Source organism: Sceloporus occidentalis, unplaced genomic scaffold (assembly GCF_023333645.1).
Source record: "Sceloporus occidentalis isolate IW3139 unplaced genomic scaffold, rSceOcc1.0.p SCAF_1, whole genome shotgun sequence".
Classification (NCBI taxonomy): domain Eukaryota; kingdom Metazoa; phylum Chordata; class Lepidosauria; order Squamata; family Phrynosomatidae; genus Sceloporus; species Sceloporus occidentalis.
Genome location: NW_028316981.1, coordinates 180,318,090 through 180,338,451, shown reverse-complemented (window position 1 = coordinate 180,338,451; position 20,362 = coordinate 180,318,090). Strand labels below are relative to the sequence as shown.

Sequence of the window (20,362 nt, the reverse complement as noted above, 5' to 3'; positions counted from 1 at the left end):
TTTTAATATAAAAGTTACATGCACTAGTTCTACACCAGGATTTTTTTATGGGGGGGGGGAACGGGCACCACCAGGAAACCTACATAAAACAGGGAAAGGGACACCCCCCACATGCACACACACACATACACACACACTCACTTTTAACTTGAAACAGTACCAGCAGTGATGGAGTAAACTGGAGCCTGAAGAACCTCTGGTCCAGTGAGGATCAGAACTCAAGAGTGTCAGCCATTTTAAGTGCATTTTACCAAGAAGGGGAGCAACTCAATGAGGAAAAGGAGGTATGGGGGAATCCTCAGGTTTTATCTTTTGGTATAACCTACCAGAAGCATAGTGTTCACAAGCATCTGGTTGAGCAACAGGCCTTTCCTATTCACAGCCAGCTGAGAACCATGTCTTATTTGTAAGGGTGTATCCATTGCTTTATTGGGTATAGTAGGGAAATGGAACTCCCATATGAACTGCCAGTGTTCTAGTCAGCACCAACTTTCTGTAAGACATTGCATAACAGTCAAGTCTTGGATTTTGGCCTCTTGTGCCTGAGACCATCCCCACAAACAAACTATGGTTAACTAGTCAGAATTAGAAGCTATGTTTTGCTAGCTTATGAATTCCAGCTTGTTTAGAAAATGGCTTGTTCCATACAAATGTAAAACTTTTTTTCCTCCAGCTACCCACCCAGAGACAGGTGCTGAGACAGGAAAAGCAAACTATTGTTTCATCAGCTACTGTTGAAATAATCAAAGATGGCTTAGTGTGGTGTATGAACTTGCCCACTTTTCCAGATCTTGGCAGCAAAGAGGAAGAAAATGGCTATTGCTGTCATATCCTGCAAAGGTTCTGGCTGCAATGGGCTAGTGACTGTTGGAAACAGAATACTCTAGTGTTCTTTTCTACCATGGCAGCACCATCAAAACTATCAGTGCATTATTGGTATTATAGAGATACCTCTGAGAAGAGCCCCTTACATGGAAAAAATTGGTAGGAATTAGTTGACTCCACAAGCTCCATATTCTTAAAATCACAATGTTAGGACCTGGTTAGACATCTCTAGAAAACCAGCCCTATTCAAAATGGCATCAATCACTTTTGTTTAAAAAAACAAAACAAAAAAACAAGTCAAGTGCAGAGTCAAAAACAGATATTCTAGATTATTTTGCAGTCTTTGTGTGGCCCACCTAAGATGAGATCGTGCATAGACCACAATTTGAAATCTTTTACTGTCATGGAAAGATCTTAATGACATTGGAAGGCAATTCTTACATTCACATTGATGTGAAAGGGACTCATACCAGGCCATTGTGTGAAGCCTTGGCTCCGATTCAGCTTGTGCGCATACTGTACTCAAGTGTACCAGCCTCCTTTGTGGCAGGAAGCAGTTCTATGTATGACTGCCTGCTCCACACAAGACTTTTCTTCATGTTATTTCCACACTCCTTGCTCCTCACAAAGAAGCACCTGAAGGTTATATTTCTTTTAGATTACCTGTCACTTAGAAGATCCATTTTATAATCCCCTCCTAACATTTATTTTGAATTTTGTGCACTTTTATTGCATTCTCTCACATTTGGAAAGCACCTTAGAGCATAATTTGCCATTCAGAATTTGTTTTTGTTGTTTTTAAATCAACCCAACCGCCAACTGGAAGAGCAAATGTTACATGAATGTCACCAGCAGTGTTGTGCAATTCCATTGACTTTAGTCAATGCATGAAAGAAGTCTTGGGAAGTCTTTAGTAAATGCAAGAGAGAAGACTGCCATTAAAAACCAAGGAAATGGTAGGGGAATGAAGAGTAAAGTATTGGAATGTAGCAGTTCATTAACCTGGTCCACCTTTTTGGGAAGAGAAAGAGAGGCTTTCACTGTAAGAGGGGACCTTGCCTTGTGTTTTTTCTTCTCCAAAGCTAGCTCTTTATTTCCCTTTAGTGCTGATTCTCCTAAAGAGGGAGGCTTCAGATCCTATAGAAATCTGCCAAATCTGAGGCATGTTAAAATCAGTTTTTTCTATCTCAAAGTAGCTAGCAGTGAGGGGAAAACAAATAGGTAAAATTTCACCCAGTATCACACAAACATGGGAAGAAAGATGACAAAGGAGGGAGACCAATGCGCAAGCAGAGACCAAAAAGCACCCCATTGAAATAAAATTGGGTCCATGTCAGTTTCTCATTCTCCCCACCCCTTTTTCCCAAGCCACTGCAGTGGAGATATGTTCAGTAAGTGCTAAATAAGCAGTGGAGACTGGAAGAACAGATATTGGTCCAAGATGTAAACAACAAGGAGAGGGAGTGCATGTTGGAGGGAAGAAATCTGCTTCTTTTTTTATCAGTTTCTCCTTGGAGGGTGGGAGGGAAAGGAAGGGAAGTGTTGGGTTCCCACATGCTATGGCTGGACAAGGAACTGGCCTGACGCAAGTCTCAGTGTACATGTATTAATCCTACAGCCAAGGAAGAGCAGGGAACTTTGTGGCTGTGAGGGCAGGTCTTTGTAACGGGAGAGGCAGGAGATGGCCCATGGCAAGTTCTTGATGCTGATGGAGAAAAGAAAAAAGAAAGTGCAGCAGGATGGGAAGGAGAGACTGCTTCAAGTATACTGGACAGAGAATGGTGAGCAAGTTCCCCAGTGCAGGCAGAGGCAGCAACTTGTCCTTCTTCCACAGCCTCCATGTCTAGGTTCTCTCTGCCTCTGTATCCTCATCAGCCTCCACAATGGAAGGCGGACCCTTGCCTTCTTCTCCACGGCCAGCCCGGCTCAGCACCTCCATCCATCGCTGCCGTAGCTCCTCAGTTTCGGGGCTAAAATACCAGCACAGGTGGCTCTGGCTGATCCGGAAAGCATGGCGCCGATCCACCCGTTCACCAGGCTCAGGGAGGTTGACTTCAAAGCCAATGAGAGGCATTGAGCGCTGGGCCTTAACGTCCTGCAGGGTGACCGATAGACAAGCAGGTCCAGTTGAAAGGCATGAAGAGAATGTAGGAAAAAGGAGTCATATTAGTCTAGAGCAATGATTCCCAATGTGGGCGGTACACCCCCCCGGGGGGGGGGCAATGGAAGGATCCTGGGGGCAGTGAGAAAAAAAGGGGTGGCAGGGGGTCCTTTGGTCAAAGGATTGGTGTGCAAGAAAGACAAGGGAACCACCAACCTTTAGAACCATGGTGGGGATGGGGACTACATAAAAGGTCTTTTCAGGGTCCCTTAAATTCACCACACAGTCTCACTGCTCTCTGTGTGGTGGTGGCTCCCGCTTTTTGCCTGCCCACACAAGCTCACTGCCTTAGCCGTGTTGTTCACTAGTAGTGGTGGCTGGGAAACTCTTGCAAGGCTTGGAAGCAGAGCATCACTTGTGTTGCTCAGACTGGTACCATTTTGGGACAAACTGGAGCAAGGTCTTAGAGGACATGGTGACAGAGGAGAAGTGGCGGTAAAAAGGTGCTTTCATATTTGGGGTTCTGACTGAGTTTTCTCAGTTTTTCTGGGACTTGGCTAGTAGGTTGGAACTGTGCTGCTGCTCCTGCTTTCTTTCATCAGATAGGCTGAAAGAAGAGGTAGCAGAAGAAACAATGTTTTTATTGGAGGGGGGACACTTGAATTTTTGTGGGGAAGATATGTCTCTGGAAAAGAAATATCTATGCTTGATTCTTGGAAAGAGTCCTTTGTCTTGGATTAGTTAAATTTTCACCCTTTTCCTGTCCACACATCTCCAGTCCAGAGCATGTGTTTTCGGTAAACCTCCTACACATACACCAACTGCAGCTTTCTCTGCTGGCACAGAGGATTGAGAGTTGCTCCTCACTGTGCAGAAGCTTCTCCCTTTTCACCTGGTCACCCTGGGAGGAACAACCAAACAGCTGGCTGAGTAGCAACTGAGAGGTCTCTCATCCACACTGCCCTTTGCTGCAAGGTGAACATGGGTGAGAGGCTTCTCAGTCACTCCTCAGCCAAATGGTCGGTTGTTGATCCGAGTGACTTGGTGCAAAGGGAGCAGTGGCCGAGAAGCTGGCTGAGCAGTGACCAAGAGGCCTCTTCTCTGCACTGGCCTTTGCTGCAAGGCCAGCACAAGCAAGAAGTTTCTTGGACACTGCTCAGCCAGCTGCTTGGTTGTTGCTCCCAAGGTGACTGGGTGCAAAAGGAGCAGTGGCCAAGATTGGCTGTTCTGAATTTACAGTAGAACAGTACACCTGATATCTAAACACAAATGGGGGAGTGCTAGGGTTGTTGCCCAAGAGGAAAGGGGACAGTAGCCCAAAATTCTGGGGGACCAGTCATCTAGAGCAATCGCCTACCTACCTTTGCATTCTCCTAAAAATAACCAGTGGGATGTTTTTTAAAAGGTTCATAGCAAGGTGAGCCAGCATTGATATTGGGCCATCTGTCTGCCTCTTACTAGTTACCTCTTTGGGGAGCATCATAGTCTTGAGATGCCCCTTGAGTAAGATTACCCTGCGGGAGGGAGGGATATTTTTCTAATGGGATTTTAAAGTTTAGGACAAGGATAGGCAGCATGCACCTGATGGGACATATGCCCCCCTCTGGCCATTTTAGTAGACTTCAAAAGTCTACTGTGACTATAGCAACAGCAATGGGGAAAAAACCCTTGAAGGGAGAGGGTGAGAGTATAGAGTGCCTGATGATTGGTTGACTGTTTGATGGCATTTTAAAAAAGGCTGGTGCGTAGGACACATAGTCATAGAAAGTGAGCAAGATGAGTGTCAAAGCTAGGTATAAGAGTGGGAGTTAGGATTTAGATGAGTTAAATAAGTAATCTTATACTTTATGCTGAACTTCTGCTTAATAAATTATTTCTGTATTATAGACTTGTGTATCTGAGAACACTACATAAGGGCTTTTGGAAGCTGAGATGCAAAGTGCCTGTGGTGGCAGCAGTTATTCAAGGTGGGGGTGTCTAGTGGTAAGCTTATATAAATACAGGCACCTGACACAGGCACCATGAGGGCAGAAGGTCCCCATATTTGATGCTATAGTTGTGGGAAAGGAGGAGCTCCTCACATTTTGTGGCCACAGTGGGACAGGTGGACAATCCATGCATGTAAATTAATAGAGCTTTCAGGCTTCCATTAGCCCTGTAAACAAGGGGAGTGTGTTATGCATGCAAGAGGAGTGTGTTATGCATGCCTTGTTTTCACTGAAAAAAGAGTTAGTCCCAGAAGTGATTGTGTTGGGGTTTAAGAACTGCTTAGAAGACAGATCCAGGTCCTCCTACTCTGAAGGAAAGGATCCCTATGTCCTTATTTCATTTCCTATCACAGCCACAGCCTGTTCTTTCCTTTCAAATTAAGGCCTGGCACATACGGCAGTGAATAAGAGAACAGCTGAGGGCCACCATACCTGCGGAGCTCCATAGATGTACAGGACCAGAGGTTCATTTTCAGGGATGACAAACCAGCCTTTGTGCCAGGCCTTCCCGCCTTTTTCCATGTAGTGCAAGAAGCTGCAGATCACACTGTTCTCTGCCACCACAGAAGCCTGTTTCTGCAGGAGGGCCAGAAAAAGAGAGAAAGAGAGACTGGTCAGACCCACAGACCCTCCTAGCCCAGTAACAGCAGCCACTCTATTGGCACAGGCACACAGCTTTAGACACTCCATCAGCTGTGTTATTAAGAGAATCAGTATAGTATAGGATATTGGACTAGGACTTAAGGAAACCAGTTTTTACTCACAACTGAGCCATGAAGCTCACTGGGTGACTCTGGGATGAACAACTCTCTCAATCATGCCTATCTTACAGGTTTGTTGTGAGAATAAACTGTCAAGGAAAAATGTTATGCGTGTCACCCTAAACTCACTAAAAATGAAGGCAGGATATAAATGTAACCAATAAACAACAAGCTAGAACCCGAACAATTGAGGTTGACATTCACATTCCACTACAGAGCTTGCTGGGTAACCAGCTTAAGCTACCTCATATAGTTGCTGTGAGGAAAAAATGAGTTTAGGATGGAGAACCATTAGCTTCTTAGAAAACATGAACACAAACTACCATAACTGCCCAAACCAGCAACTGGATTTGGTCTTTTTTTGGTCTTTTCAACATCAGTCTGGAGGATTCTACAAAGTCAGACCGGGGGTGGAGGTATCATTTGGCATTCCACCTGTTTTTGATTATAACTCACAGTCACATACCAGTAGACATATTGAGTGGGACAGATGGAAGTTGTAGGCCAAATATATACAGTAGAACAATGCGAGATAAGTGACTGGATCAATTTAGCTTCCCCTCTCTCCTCCTTTGGTTTTGACGTCAAGACAAATTAAGTGCCTATCTTTTAAATTAAGTGCCTAGTTCTTCCAAGATATGCTAGAAAGCTTGTGGTGAAGTTTCACAAGCAAAAGGAGCTGCCAAACAAGATCTCCAGAGAGAGATCTTGATGATAGTGCTTGTCAGCTACACATAGACCATGTTCCCTCCCCAAAGAGCAGCTGAAGTAAAAATTGGATAAACTAAGAAGCACTGCAAAATAATTAACACTAAATTAAAGAAATCACACACTGCTGGTAATTTTGCAGAATGTATAGAAGTTTGAGATAACAAGTGTGGTGTAGTGGTTTGAGTGTTTGACTATGACTCTGGAGACCAGGGTTCAATTCTGTATTTGGCCATGGAAGCCCACTCTCAGCCCCAGGGGGAAAACATAATAGGCTTTGCTTAGGGTTGCCATAAGTTGGAGCCAACTTAAAGGCACGCAACCACAAATAGAAGTTGAAAAGCTTTTTTTTAAAAGCTGAAGAATTTGGTTTACTGTGACACCAAATTTTAGTGGATGTATTTTTATTGCTGTTAATTTTCATCAAATCGACTTTGACTTATGACAGCCCTATGAATGAGAGCCCCCCAAGCCACCTTGTAATGGCATGGAAATCCTGACTTTGGTATTCACTGATATACCTTTACATTTGAAGATTTTGTTTAACTCTGAGGACACACAGCCATGCATATACTGTAGGTCAAGGGTATACATAGCATCTTAAACTTCTGCTCATGTTCAGATACCAAGAGCTGGTGGTGCATAGTGGTTAGGAATAATGGTTAGGAAGTCTCCAGTTTGAATCTTTACTCTGTCATCAATATATTAAGGAGCCTTAGATAAATCAATATTATCTTGGGCTCAGCTTGTCCACAGTGTGGGATGAAATACTGGTCTAATTTGTAAATTGAGGATTACAAGAGCATGTAAACCAAGGTTGAGGAAAGGTTATGAACTCTAGCTTCCATCAGCCCCTGGCAGCACAGACTATGGCAAAGGATGATAGAAGCTGCACTCCCAATAACATCTGGAAGATTACATATTGCCCACTGCTGCTCAAAAGCCAGTGTGGGGTAATGGCTAGGGCAGGGGTGAGAATTCGTTGTTGTTGTGTGCCTTCATGTCATCTCCAAGCTATGTCTATCCTGAGGTGAACCTTTCATAGGGTTTTATCGGCAGGATTTTTTCAGACCAGGTTTGCTACTGTCTTCCTCAAAGACTGAGGGAGTGTGGCTTGCTGCAAGTCACTCAATGGGTTTCCATGGCTGAACAGGCACTTGAATCTTGGTTTCCAAGAGTCCTAGTCCAACACTCAAACTACCACACCATGCTGGCTCTCAGACCTTTACTGGGGTCAAATCCATCTCAAGTCTTCTTTGAGGCAGACAGTTTAGAGGGCTGAATCACACCCACATCTTTGGGTCCCAGCACCCTCAGACAAAACCCATGGAGTCCTCACAATCATAATCACTAATAGTGGTATTTCCTATCTTCACAGAGATGGAAGAGGAGATGAGAGTGGACCTACAGGTGAAAAATGGGCCCAGAAGTTCCCTAACCTTACCTTACCGTCCAGGATTGGGACTGGGGAGACCCAGGTTCAAAGCCCTGCTATGCTAGGAAACTCACTGCCTGTTCATTAGACAAGTACATTTTCCCTTGGCATAACCTCATTCACAGGAGTGGCGGAAGGGCTGAAAACAGTTGGAACAGCCAGTGGCCATCCCAGCTGGAGGATCCTAGGAGACACTGGCCAAAAAGATAATATTTCTAATCTCTGCTTTGGAATAAGCATCAGCCCATCTCAGCTGCAGTATCCCTGCCTATTTTGAAGCAAAAAAACCTGTTCATACAACTCAACACAAACAAACACACTTCAGTACAGGGTTTAATAAAAGAAAACAAAAGGTCTTCACTGGTACCAAATTTAGGTTTGTTTTGTCTTTTCATATTTTTTAAAAACTCTGATGAAACAGCTTCATTTTTTAAGATTAAAAAAAACACAAGTGTGTGTGGAGAGGTTTAAACCTCTTTCTCTAGACTGGGGCCATACCTGCTTAATCTAGAGCAGAGGGAAAGTAATCTTTAGCTGCATGCATTTTTAACGTTGTGTGTAGTCTGGCTCTTAGATTTCATCTAGCTCTTTCTATTTTCTAAGAAAACTTTTATCTTAAAAAAAAAAGGTCCTATCTGCAATCTTATCTCAGGGGTAAGGCACACGATTTTACTGGCGCTTTTTACTGAAGAAGCATCCCTGGAACTTTTCAAGTTAAAAACACTCCAAGCAGCAGAGTTGGAAAAATGCTTGACCTGACAGGCATCAAGAGTGTTTGGAGTAGTTGACATTTGGCCGATTGAAGATCTGTAAAGTGTGGCTAAAATGATACAACTTGGGCTATCATTCTTTGGTTATATCATGAAATGACATGGCTCCTTGGAAAAATGGGAGGCAACAGGAAAAGAGGAAGACCACATTAAAGATGGACAGACTCAGTCTAGGCAGCCACAGTCCTGAATGTGCAGGACCTGAGCATGGCTGTTGACGACAAGAGGTCCCTCATTCATAGGGTCACCATTAGTTAAAACCAATTTGACAGAAATTAACAACAAACAGTGTGGCTCACAGGCCCCATGCAGACTTCCTGAAAGCATTTCATTTCTGCTTTCCAACCTGATAACACCACATCCTAAAAGCCTCAAAAGGGTATAATTTGCCATTAAAAGAGAACTTTTATATCAGGTCTGTTTTAGGATGTTTTTTAGAAACCTGAAATTACTATCAGGAACAGCTCCAGAAGCTAGGTCCATAGGAGAAGCCCCTCTTCAATTCTGGACTCCTGTCATTACCTGAAATAAAGGCACTTTACACATGTATAAAATAAAATAACAGGAGTAGGTACTAGTGCTATATGCAGCCACTGGTTCTGCTGCCAGAAACATCATATAGAAATCACATGACAACATGTGCCCTAATCTAGTCTAGCTGTGAATACATTTCCAGTCTAAATTCCAGGTGTTGGTGTTGATATTTAAAACCAAACTAAAGCCAAATAGGCATTGGATCTCAATACTCAAAGGAATGCTTCTCCTTATATACTCTTCCAGGAGCACTAAGACATGGAAGTCTACCTCTGTGTTCTTTATGTGGAGCTGTGGATGAGGACCTTCCTTTGCTATGGTGTCCTAATTGTGGAACAGCCTTCCTTCACAACTGGCACTAACGCTGGTCTCCCTTCAGTTCTGAGTTAGAACTTAGGTTTTCACTATAGCTTACGTATGACATTAAAGGCCTGACTAGGCTGCAGAGCTCTAATATAGCATTGTGTATCCTTCCTTAAACTGTCTTACAGAGTTCTGAATTGTTTTTAATCTCTCACACTGTTTCAGATTGCTATTTTACTGTCTGGATCTCACCCTACAATCTTTTGATACAGAACAGGATATAAATGTTTTAATAATTAAATTAGGGAAAAAATAAAGTCTGCAATCTAGTCACACACTGTGTAGCTTTTATGCACTTCCACTGTCCTTATGGGAAGATTATGTGTATCTTTACTTTCATCAGTCAACAAGTAGGCTGTCTCTCATTTGGGGGTACAGCATCCAAAGGAAGAATCCTGGGGGCAGGGAGAGGATATTGCAAGGAACACACAAACAGAGAAAGTTACAAAGACTCTCCATGAGAAGCTGAAAGGTGCAGGATAAAGCATGGGGGAATTTCTCCAGGAAGTGTCGCCTGGAAGGAAATCAAGAGTGACTACTTTCAGAAGTGTATCTCTGCTGCTTCAGAAACACATCATAGGAGAGTAAGGGGCAATATTACCTCCAGAATGGACCTTCGGCGCTGAGGTGTATTGGGGTGTGGCGAGGGGCTTGCGGGGGAGCCCTGTAGCATTGTGTAGCAGTCAGTACAGACACGGTTAGGCCGATTGTTGTCGTATACCAGGCGGGCCCGGAACTCTGAACATTTCCCACAGACAACCTGAAAAAAGCAAGCAAGAAAAAAATATTGTAATAGAAAGGCAGCTAGTATGGACAGTTTATAACTGGAGCTGATTCAGGGGCTAAAAGGCTTTCCTCAGGCTGGATCACAGTAGGCTCCAAGTGGGACACTGCCTGTACAGACTGAAAACAAATCACCATAAACCTGAAATTCAGCATGTCAAGGTAGACATTTTCAAGCTTATGGGTCAAACCATATAAGCTTCCTTTGAAATGTACTGAGAAGCAAAGCTAATGGCAGATAACGCACAAGGTTTTTCAAACTACCCAGATATAGCACTATGATTCCACTGTAACTGCCATGGCTGCATTCTATAAAATCCTGGGATTTGTAGTTTGGTGAGGCACCAGAGCTTTCTGGTTGAGAATTCTAAAATGTACCTCCTTAAACTGACAATCCAAGGATTCCAGAGAATGGAAAAACGGTAGTTAAGTTGAATCATAGCACTATAATTAGCCACTCTGAGAGCCTTTGTAGCTGAAGAGCAGGTTATAAATACTCCAAATAAATAAATATAATTGTTTAGTGTGGGAAAGCCCAAGATAAGTTAGGGTGGAAAAAGTTCCAAGAAGGCAAGAAACAGTGGAAAGACAACAATAACAACAACAACAACCAGCACAAAGCAGAGGGCAATGGACCAAAATTCAGAGGAAAACAGGAGAACTGGCTTATTCATGCACAGTAAGTGTACCTTTCCTTCTCTCCCCAAAGAGGCAACTATGGGAGAGAGTAGAAATGAAATATTGGGGATATAGTGAAGTAAGCAATGCCACGTGGGTGGGAAACACACAGCAGGATACTCACATGACCACAGGCCCGGCAATGGTGCCTCCGCTTGGTGAGGGCATTGAAGGACTCCTTGCACTGCATACATAGGGTCACCTCTTTTTCCCGGATTGGTGTGGGAGCCCGTCGGCCCAGCTCACATCCCTGTATGTAGGAGGACAGTAGGTTAATATGGTTAATATATATCATATTTCTTATTTTATGCATGTGCACATGCACATGCATATTCTGATTATAAAGTAATTGTGTGTGGATGTGGGTATCTATAGTGCGCACACACACAAAGATTAGAAACTTGTTGGTTATGGTAGTGCCAACTTCAGTAAACCCACTGAATCAATTGTTGAATAGATAATCAACATATTGCTAAATCCAGTAGATTCAAAAGCTTGAATAGGATTTATGCTCCAAAAGGTGCTTTCTTTTAATCAAGCAAAAACATCAACATTCAGGTAAATACTGAAGACTGTATTTAATGCCATGGGGGTCCAGTTTCTCGAATCCTGGGATTCGACAACAGCAAAGATAGGCCTGAGAGAGTGTACAGGACACCTGGTGAAATCTCAGAAGCCAGAGGAATAAATAAGGAATAAATTAGTAAAATTTCCAGTGGCTTGGGAGGAGTGAAACCTCAATGCATTTACAAAGCTCTCTCCTTACTCATCTCCCCCACCCCAAGAAGCAGACAAAGTTATGCCAATCTGTGTAATTTATACAAATTGAAGAATTCTCCTTTTATTTTTGGAGAATTTGGGTTAATGCAGAGTATATAGCGGCCAACTTGAGTCATATTCAGACACAAATTAAAAAACGTGCTACCAGATTTTAAATTAATTTTACCAGATATGCAGCTCCTCTCTCTCTCTTTCTACACACACACACACACACACACACACACACACACACACACACAGAGAGAGAGAGAGAGAGAGAGAGAGAGAGAGAGAGAGAGAGAGAACAAACTAAGAATTACCGGTGAATTGGGTGGTGTTTCATCTTCACTGACCAGCTGTTTGAACATTTCCAGAGTCTGCTCATGCTTCTGGATTGTCGCCTGTATCGCCTGATGGTTTAAACAATAGAGCATTTGTAGTCACAGATAAACAGATTCTTGAACCAGGAAAGAGAGCAGAATCCCATCCCTCTTCAGTGGACAAGAAAGGGACCATTGGGTTTAGGAAAGTACTGTGCCCTCACTTCAGTCTAATCCGAGTTTCTGTCTGGCACATACTTGAGGACAGGTTGGATAAAGATTAATTCTTTTATCTTTTTGCCAAAGCTCTCACTAATATTTACTTTCAGCTTCCTGTTCTTCATATTATGTAGTAGAGCAGGTCATTGCTCTGTCCACAGATCCATCACTGCATCAGGTGCAGATCAATGCATGAATGCCTGTCCAACACCATGGGTCTTTTACACTCTCAAATAAACACCAGATGAAACTCCTGGCAAGATCTGCACTGCCTGTTGGTTTAGTGGGCCATGTTGCCAGAATCTATACTGCTAGCATAGCAACAAGGCAAAGAGAGTGCATGTATTTAAATGATTCAATCTGCAATCACTGTGCCTTACATATGGGATTTTAATAGGTGTCCAGACTTTGGCTGCAACTACACTGCAGAATTAATGCAGTTGACATTGTTTTAACTGCCAGGTTCAATGCTATTGAATTCTGGGATTTGTAGTTTTGTAAGATATTTAGCCTTCTCTGTCAGAGAGCTCTGGTGCCAAAACATACTACAGATCCCAGGATTCCATAGGATGGAGCCATAACAGTTATGTGTCAAACTGTTTTATTTATGCAGTGTGGCAGGCCTTTGTCATCTTCCAAAATGTAACCTCCCAGCAGTTTTCAACCATTTCATCCAGTTCCTTCTTCAAGTAGGAAAAAATATGTTAAGAAGGAAATGATGGAGTAGTTGCAGTAGGCTTTAGGGAAGTTGCACTGTGGACTTGAACTCCTAGAATCTCTCAACCAGCATGGGAGCATATTCCAAAATCATGCATTTTCTGGGGTCTGACCTGCCTCATGCATTTTGATTGGTGCTGCTAGAAAACTCTCCATCTCAAAGCACCCAGTGTCATTCTATCCCTCATGATTTCCAACTAACAGAGGCACAACCTGTCTAATAACATCCCCTACCCCGTGCCTTCCCTTCTCTGTTAGATCTAAGAAGTCCCACCTTTTCTGTTGCTAATTCAAAGAAGATCCTCCTGATCTCAAACCCAACAAGCAAAAAGATATTTAGTGACAGAATATCTATACAAAAAGGTAGACAACCCTTCTAGCTTCTTATTCCTTGGTGATAAAATACAGTCTTATGAGGCAGGTGAGAAAGCTCAGGAATTACCTGGATCCAGTCTCGCTTCTCCTCTTCAGTTCTGAGGAAAAATGACAAATATTGTTGGATATGCAAATAGAGAATTTGCTGAAGATGTTGGGGAGGATGCATCACTATGTAAGCCCAGGCTCTGGGGACCAGTGAGCCTCCAGATACTGTCAGACTCCAGTTCCCATCAACCCCATCCAGCCCAGCCAACAGTGCAGGATCATAGGAATTGTTATTCAGCTGCTCCTGGAGGACCACTGTTTTACCAACCCTGATGCAGCCTGGTCTGGGGTGGTGACAGGAAAAGAGATGAGCTGGCTCATCCTTTCCATCAGCTTGAATTGCTCCTCAGCAGATTATATGTCTGCCTCACCCTAAGGTAGTGGCCGTGCTGGGTGGGATGATGAGAGTTGGTAGTCCAAACCATATAGAAGCTGTTGGGGTGGGGAAGGCTGAGCTCAGGTGTGCAGATTTCTCAATGATGCCCCCCCAAGAAGCAAAGAAGAGAGTTACTGGCATGAAGGCCACATTGCTCAATAAGGGACAATTCTTTTCTCTTTGGGAAAGGAATACATTAAAACCATTGGGTTTGCGGGCTGTACCTGGCCTGAAGCTCTAGGGACCTCTGTTTCCCTGATACAAGGAAGGTTCGGGGCACATTGAGGCTGCTGGTCTCTTTCAGCTGCAGACCAAGAAAGGAAACAAGGGCTGGTTCATACATGAAGGCTCAACCATAGTATCAAAATGAACTTTTGCATGCAGAAACATCGAACAATCTTATACTAATTTGAAAAGCACTTTTTGTGTCTCCAAGTCCCAGAATCCCCCAGCCAGGGACTTGTGGTGCCCCAAAGAACCTTTCCCAAGCTCCCCTCACTCCAGTCCAAAACACATTGCAGAAATAATCCAGTCTGAGACCACTTTTACTGCCCTGATTCAATGCTTGAGAATTCTGGGAACTGTAGTGTTATGAGATATTTAGCCTTCTATGTCAGAGATCTGGTGCCACAATAAACTACAAGTCCCAGGATTCCTTGGCACTGAGCCAGGGCAGTTAAAACGGTCTCAAACTGAATTATTTCTGCAGTGTGTTTTGGACTTGTATATCCGATAGTGCCAAGAGAACACAGATGCACAACCTTTTTGCCTAAAAGCACCTGGTGTCTTGGGAGGGGGAAATTCACCACCCAGTCACCCATGAATATATACATACATTCTCACTTTTTCATAAACCACACCAGAACTTGGAATGAAGCTTGAGGTCGAGGGTGAGTCTCCCTTATCTGAAATGCTTGGTACCTGAAATGTTTTGGATTTTGGATTTTTTTTTCAGATTTTGGAATATTTGCATATACATAGTAAGATCTCTTGAAGATGGGACCAAAGTCTAAACAAGAAATTCATTTAGGTCTTGTATAAACCAAATACAACTGACTGAAGGTCATTTTATACATAATATTTTAAATAATTTTGTTCATGAAATCACGTTTGTGTACACTAACCATCAGAAAGCAAAAATGTCACTATCTCAGCCACCCATGTGGACAATTTTGGATTTTGGAGTATTTTAGATTTCTGGATAAGGGATACTCAACCTGTATAAGGGATACACAAGTCTTGCATTATTAGTTACCACAACCAACCTCTGATTCAGTCAGGACTTCTGGAAAAAATGGTTTCTATTCATAACTGGCTTTGACTCAGCTAATGAGAAATATAAAACACCATCCAGATTTTCCTTAAGTTTTAATTTAGACTTGACTTTTATTATTCAACAATTAAAATACACACACACACACAAAACAAGAAATGGTGTCACATTAAACTTTATTGTCAATCTGTACAGCCTCTTCCCATTTCGTGTGTGTGTGTGTGTGTGTGTCTTACTGCTACTTAAACATCTGCCCTTACTCGGTTTTTTAAAGAACAAGATTTGATTGCTGAGTTAAACACACAGTTTAAAACATCTGAATGAAAGAGTAAATATTTTTAAAGGAACTCCCGACATCCTCTGAAACAAACAGAGAGAGCCACAATCAGCTCCAAGTCAAGTTCTGAGTAATGAAGACATGACTATACATGTCCATTCCAGCCCACTGACTTGCTTCATGTCACCTGTAAAAACTGCAGTCTGACTCAGATCCATCACACTGGTTTAGTTCCCCCTTTTCAGAGACAAGCACCAGCATCAGCAGCAGGAATTACCCCAGGAAACACATCCTTCCCTCCCAACTCCCAGGTTCTAACCAATATGCTCCCCAGTTTTAATGTAGAAAGCTTGACATTAATTAGTTATCCAGAAGCTGAAAATTTGAATGGCCCTCTCCCATTACTCCTTCCTTTTCTTACCTCCATTCCCTCCACATCTATGCGAGCACGGACTCCAAATTTCTGGCCAATGAGACGTAACTTTGGCACACAGTACAGCAAACGGTCATTGAACTGGACAGACAGGGGAGAGAGTAGGGTTAACAGCAAAGTCATATGATAAGAGTCAGCTTCCTGGCCTGCTCCCTCTTTTGAGTGAAATGAAATGGGGACAGGGAAACTCCCATTAGTTCCTCTCACCAGGATCAGGTACCGGTCTTGCGTTGTACCATTCTTGGCAGAAAGCTTGAGGATGTGCCCTTCCTTGATGAGTTCATTTGTGGGATTGACAATGTCTTCCTCTCCTCCAAGCAGCTCATAGACCTTCAGCAAGGAGTGCATCCTCTCCTAGAAAGGGGTATCGACACTGGTAAATAAAGACTCAGTAGGATATTTTTCTGCTCTCCCTGTCCAACCAGGTGAAGATCCAGAATACTCAAAGCCAGCCAAGTTATTTTGGAACAAGAGACAGAAAATCCCACATGTGCCTCTCCCCAGTTCATGAGCCTAGACAATGAAAAAGCAATAATAACAAAGTAAATGACTAACCAGTTGTTGCCCTGTCATGATGCCCAAGATCTGTTGCTTGGGGTGGATGCATCACCATCCCTACTAGTAGTGCTGGTCCTAGATCAATGACTTTGTACATCCTCTATAATTACTTCTTAAACAGATAGGTGTGGTGTAATGTAGGGATGGGCAGAGTGTAATTTGACACTTTGGAGGATATGCGTTAGACTGGGTAAAGTTTTTTAATTCTGAATAGTTTAAAAATTGTTTAAGAAGACAATTAAGAGAATTCATGTCCCACCAACTCCCTCTTATCCTGCTGAAAAAGCTACAGTGGATTTTTGTAGAGAAGACAAGCAAGGTCCATTCAGATCTGGTACACAAAGCTTGTCAGTGGGATCAGAGTGTCTTTCAGTTTTAAGAGTATGTCCTTCTCACTTTGCTCCAAGTGACAGATCTTGGGCAGGCAGTGAAAAGCATGATATCTTGCAAGCCTGTGGTCTGCCCACCATTGGACTGAGGGGATTGTTGGACCTGAAGCAGGGAAATCAAAATTCAGGTGTCTCCTTAATAGTCTTCAGTGGTAATCTTCAGACTGGTCCCTCCTTTTTCTCCACCGATTTCACAGAGTGAGTTGTTTGACTGTAATTCCTTGCATCTCAGCATGGTTAGGGATCATGGGAATTGCAATCCAACCATATTAGGAATGGGTAAGTTTTCCATCCCTGCACTAACAAAAAGCAGGAGAGTGGCCACAACTCAGCAGGAGAACCTCCGTAAACATACAGTCCCAAATTTAATCCCTGGCAGATTATGGCAAAGGATCTTGGCTGGATACCGGGTTACAGTAGCCAATGCTGGGTTACAGTAGCAGTTCTTGAATTTAGGTACCCAGAAGTTCTAGCCAGATTCTTGGAGCTACAGTTTAGGAATACCTGATTTAGAGAGAGAAATAGTTTCACCTTGTATAAAGCCACTTCCTGTATTCTAGATGTACCTCTTTACATCTAACAAACTATGGAGAGCAAAACGATTTCTACAGACTTTTTCAGTCCAATTAACATTACTAATAAAGTAGGAGTGATAATCACGTGATCCTTCAGATGTTAGACTGCGACTCCCAGCATCCCTGTTTTGGCTATGCAGTCTGAGCATGTTGAGAGTTGCCCATCCCACAGCATCTGGATTCATGATTCCCACCTCTGAAGTAGAACATAAGGCTTGGTTTCAAGAAGCAACAGAAGCAAATCCTGAAACCTATTAGTATATGGTTAGGAAGACTGGGAAAAGCTTGGCTGGATCTTGGAAGACAGAAGGAGAACTGTGGAAGTGCAACCTGATATTGCAATTTCAGAACTATAAGGGGAAGGATGACAGACTCAGTCACTGAGCACACAGAGATGATGGTCCCTGTTATGGATCATGATGTGACACATACTGTAGATGAGAACAGAAGGCTGGGGCTTCCAGCTGGTGATATTAAGCAGATTAAAACACAGAAAGCTGAGTTATACCAAATCAGAGTATTTGTCCATTTACAATGGTCATGTCCATTGTGCCTAGCAGTTACACTTCAGGGTCTCAGGCACATCTCTCTCTCATTACCTGCTACCTGATCCTTTTAAATCAGGAATGGGCAACCGGGGTACATCTGGGACTCAATCCCTTCTCTCTTCACCCATGGCAGGCTGCATCATTTCTTTCCATCAAAAAGAAACAAATTCCCAGGGTTTTTTGTTTGTTTGCTTGCTTCAGTTTTTCAGTTTCTTGAAGAAGAAACCTAACTGATGAGCAAAACAGGGTACATGGGAGATGCATATCTTAAAAGAACACTCCATTTCCTCCAAGTTTCTGTGAGCAAGAATCTTCAATATTTCAATATTTTTTCTGGTGGTGGTAGAGATCAAGGGAGAACAAAAATACAAAGGGAAGGACATACATATAACTTGCAGGGCTTGTGTGCACTCCCCAGATTAAATGGATGAGACATTCTGCATACAAAGCAAACTCTCTGCCACCGAACTCTATTCCCTGCCAATTGTAAGCAGCAAGGTAACCAATGAAGCAGTAAGTATGAGATGTATTGTTAGGAGAGGTGTGTCTGAGTTGGGCTAGCTGCCCTACTGTGGTCTAAACCTGATACTGGGCACAGCACTTCTATGTATCTAATCTATTCTCAGTAGCCTCCCAGTTCTGCGAAAGGACATTCCATTCCTAAGCATTCTGACTTTAGTACCAGCAATTCCTCCACCTCTTACCATTTTGCGGATGGCTGCATTGGAGTGCTCTGCCGCAGTGGCAATAAGTTCCATGGATTCTAGATGAGGAAAAAAGAAAAGTAGAGTCTGCTTTACGAAGTTGTCCCTACTCCATGCAGAGCCTCCAACTAATTTAACAGCAGAAAATATTATGCTGAGGGATTTGGACCCTTGTAAAATGTCAAGTCATGCAGGAGCAATTACCAGAATGGTAATGCTTGAATTGGGTGCCCAATAGTGAAGGGACTAAGGTTGCTGCTTTGCCATTTATATGAGAGATCAGTAGTTGGAGAGTCTACAAAGCCTTGTAGCCCCCTCCCTTCCTGGCCTCCCAGGAGTCAAGCCCAAGATAAATTGTGAACCCAGAGGGAATGGTCTCTGTGGCCAGTAGGCTACCTTGGGCAGATCGGATTATTTGTCTTGGCCTCCTGACTCTCTACTCAAATTCCCAGATGTCCCTCTAAAAACATCCAGCTAAATTACTTAGATCAGAGGCAGGCAACCTTGGAGGACCATTCTCCTCCCCATCCACCTTTATTTTCTTTACTTTTTGCCTTTAAAAAAAATCCAAAATGACCTCCCATTCTCAGGGGGTGCAATTTCATCACATTTTTGGGACTATTTTGGGCTGTTGTAGCTGCAGGAAAGAACATTCTTAATCAGAAGTCAACTTCTGAGATGCTAGTATGAGAGCCTCAAAATGGCATTTGGAAGCTGCATTTTGCTCACCATTACTTAGATGCTCTAGGAAGACCAGTGAGAAGTTCAATTATATCCTTCCTGCCCAGCATAAAGGGACACACCATCCAGGCCCCTATGGTGTCCTCCTTCCCTTGACTGCTATGACATACAAGCACTCCCTTCCTTACTGACCTTCCCTGCCCTGCCCTCTATTACCACTCACTCTGGGCATCCTTGCAGTCGGGTGAATCCGGAGGCAGCTTGAGGAGATAGTCCTTCAGGAGCAGCTCGTAGCGAGGGATTCTCTGGACTGGCTCCAGCATGTGGTGCTGCAGGGTCAGGTTCCCACAGATCTCTTCCCGCTGCAACAGAGTGTGATCTCAAGAGAGCTGTCTGCCTGGCTGTTCTCCAAAGACAACATGCCTGACCCCCTAAGGGAACTGAGACCAACTAGTCAACTAGAGGCAGAGTTCTCACAACTGAAGGCACGTTTTGCCTTCTTGATCACTCTTTCTGACAACTCAGATTTTCTTTAGATTAGGGGTAGGCAACTGCTCAGAGGCTAGGGGCCAATTTGTCCTCTCCAGACTCCACCCTGATCACATTCTTCCCCACCATCACCATACAGCAAACACCTCCATTTTGCTCCACTGTGCCACTTCCTGTCACCATTTTGAGAGTGCCGAGGAAAATGGATGTAGTGTTTTGGATGTAGTATGGAGTTCTGCGCACATATGAGAGTGGGGGTATTTTCATGTGTTTTCAAATATTTGGTGGGCTTTCTTTGGGAGCTCTTGGGAACTGCTGGGGAGCTTCAGAGGCCCAAGAATAGGGTCCAGGGATCATATGAGGCCCATGGGGTACACTACATCCACTCCTGGCTTAGATCAAGGATCAGCAATTGTGGCCTTTCAGATGTTGCTGTACCACAGCTCCCATTAGCGATTGCCCTCATGAAGGATGATGAGAGTTGTAGTCCAGAAACTTCTGAAGGACCACACATCTCCCTATTCTGATTTAGGCCTTAAAATAAGCCAGGAAGCAAAAGTGTAGATCACTTCTTCTGACTCTCATTCCAAAACAATGATCCCTACCTTCCCAACTGCTAGTGACAGGAAGAGGGTACGAAGAAATACTTCCCACATTCCCACAGAGGATTTTCTC

At 43.4% G+C, this 20,362-nt stretch overlaps 1 protein-coding gene across 1 annotated transcript in view; it reads right to left on the bottom strand.

The window, feature by feature from the left end:
• Positions 1-46: 46 nt before the first annotated feature.
• The window catches only part of LOC149322919 (FYVE, RhoGEF and PH domain-containing protein 1-like), a 71,848-nt gene continuing 51,532 nt past the window's right edge, over positions 47-20,362 (bottom strand). The window contains exons 8-18 of the mRNA XM_089484733.1: positions 19,422-19,560; positions 18,518-18,576; positions 15,951-16,097; positions 15,732-15,824; positions 13,985-14,064; positions 13,404-13,434; positions 12,026-12,115; positions 11,071-11,196; positions 10,087-10,245; positions 5,347-5,490; positions 47-2,920 (exon numbers count right to left, since the gene is read on the bottom strand). Of these exons, the coding sequence (XP_089340859.1) occupies positions 2,669-2,920; positions 5,347-5,490; positions 10,087-10,245; positions 11,071-11,196; positions 12,026-12,115; positions 13,404-13,434; positions 13,985-14,064; positions 15,732-15,824; positions 15,951-16,097; positions 18,518-18,576; positions 19,422-19,560 (1,320 nt within the window). The 3' untranslated portion in view covers positions 47-2,668. The remainder of the gene's footprint in view (positions 2,921-5,346; positions 5,491-10,086; positions 10,246-11,070; positions 11,197-12,025; positions 12,116-13,403; positions 13,435-13,984; positions 14,065-15,731; positions 15,825-15,950; positions 16,098-18,517; positions 18,577-19,421; positions 19,561-20,362) is intronic.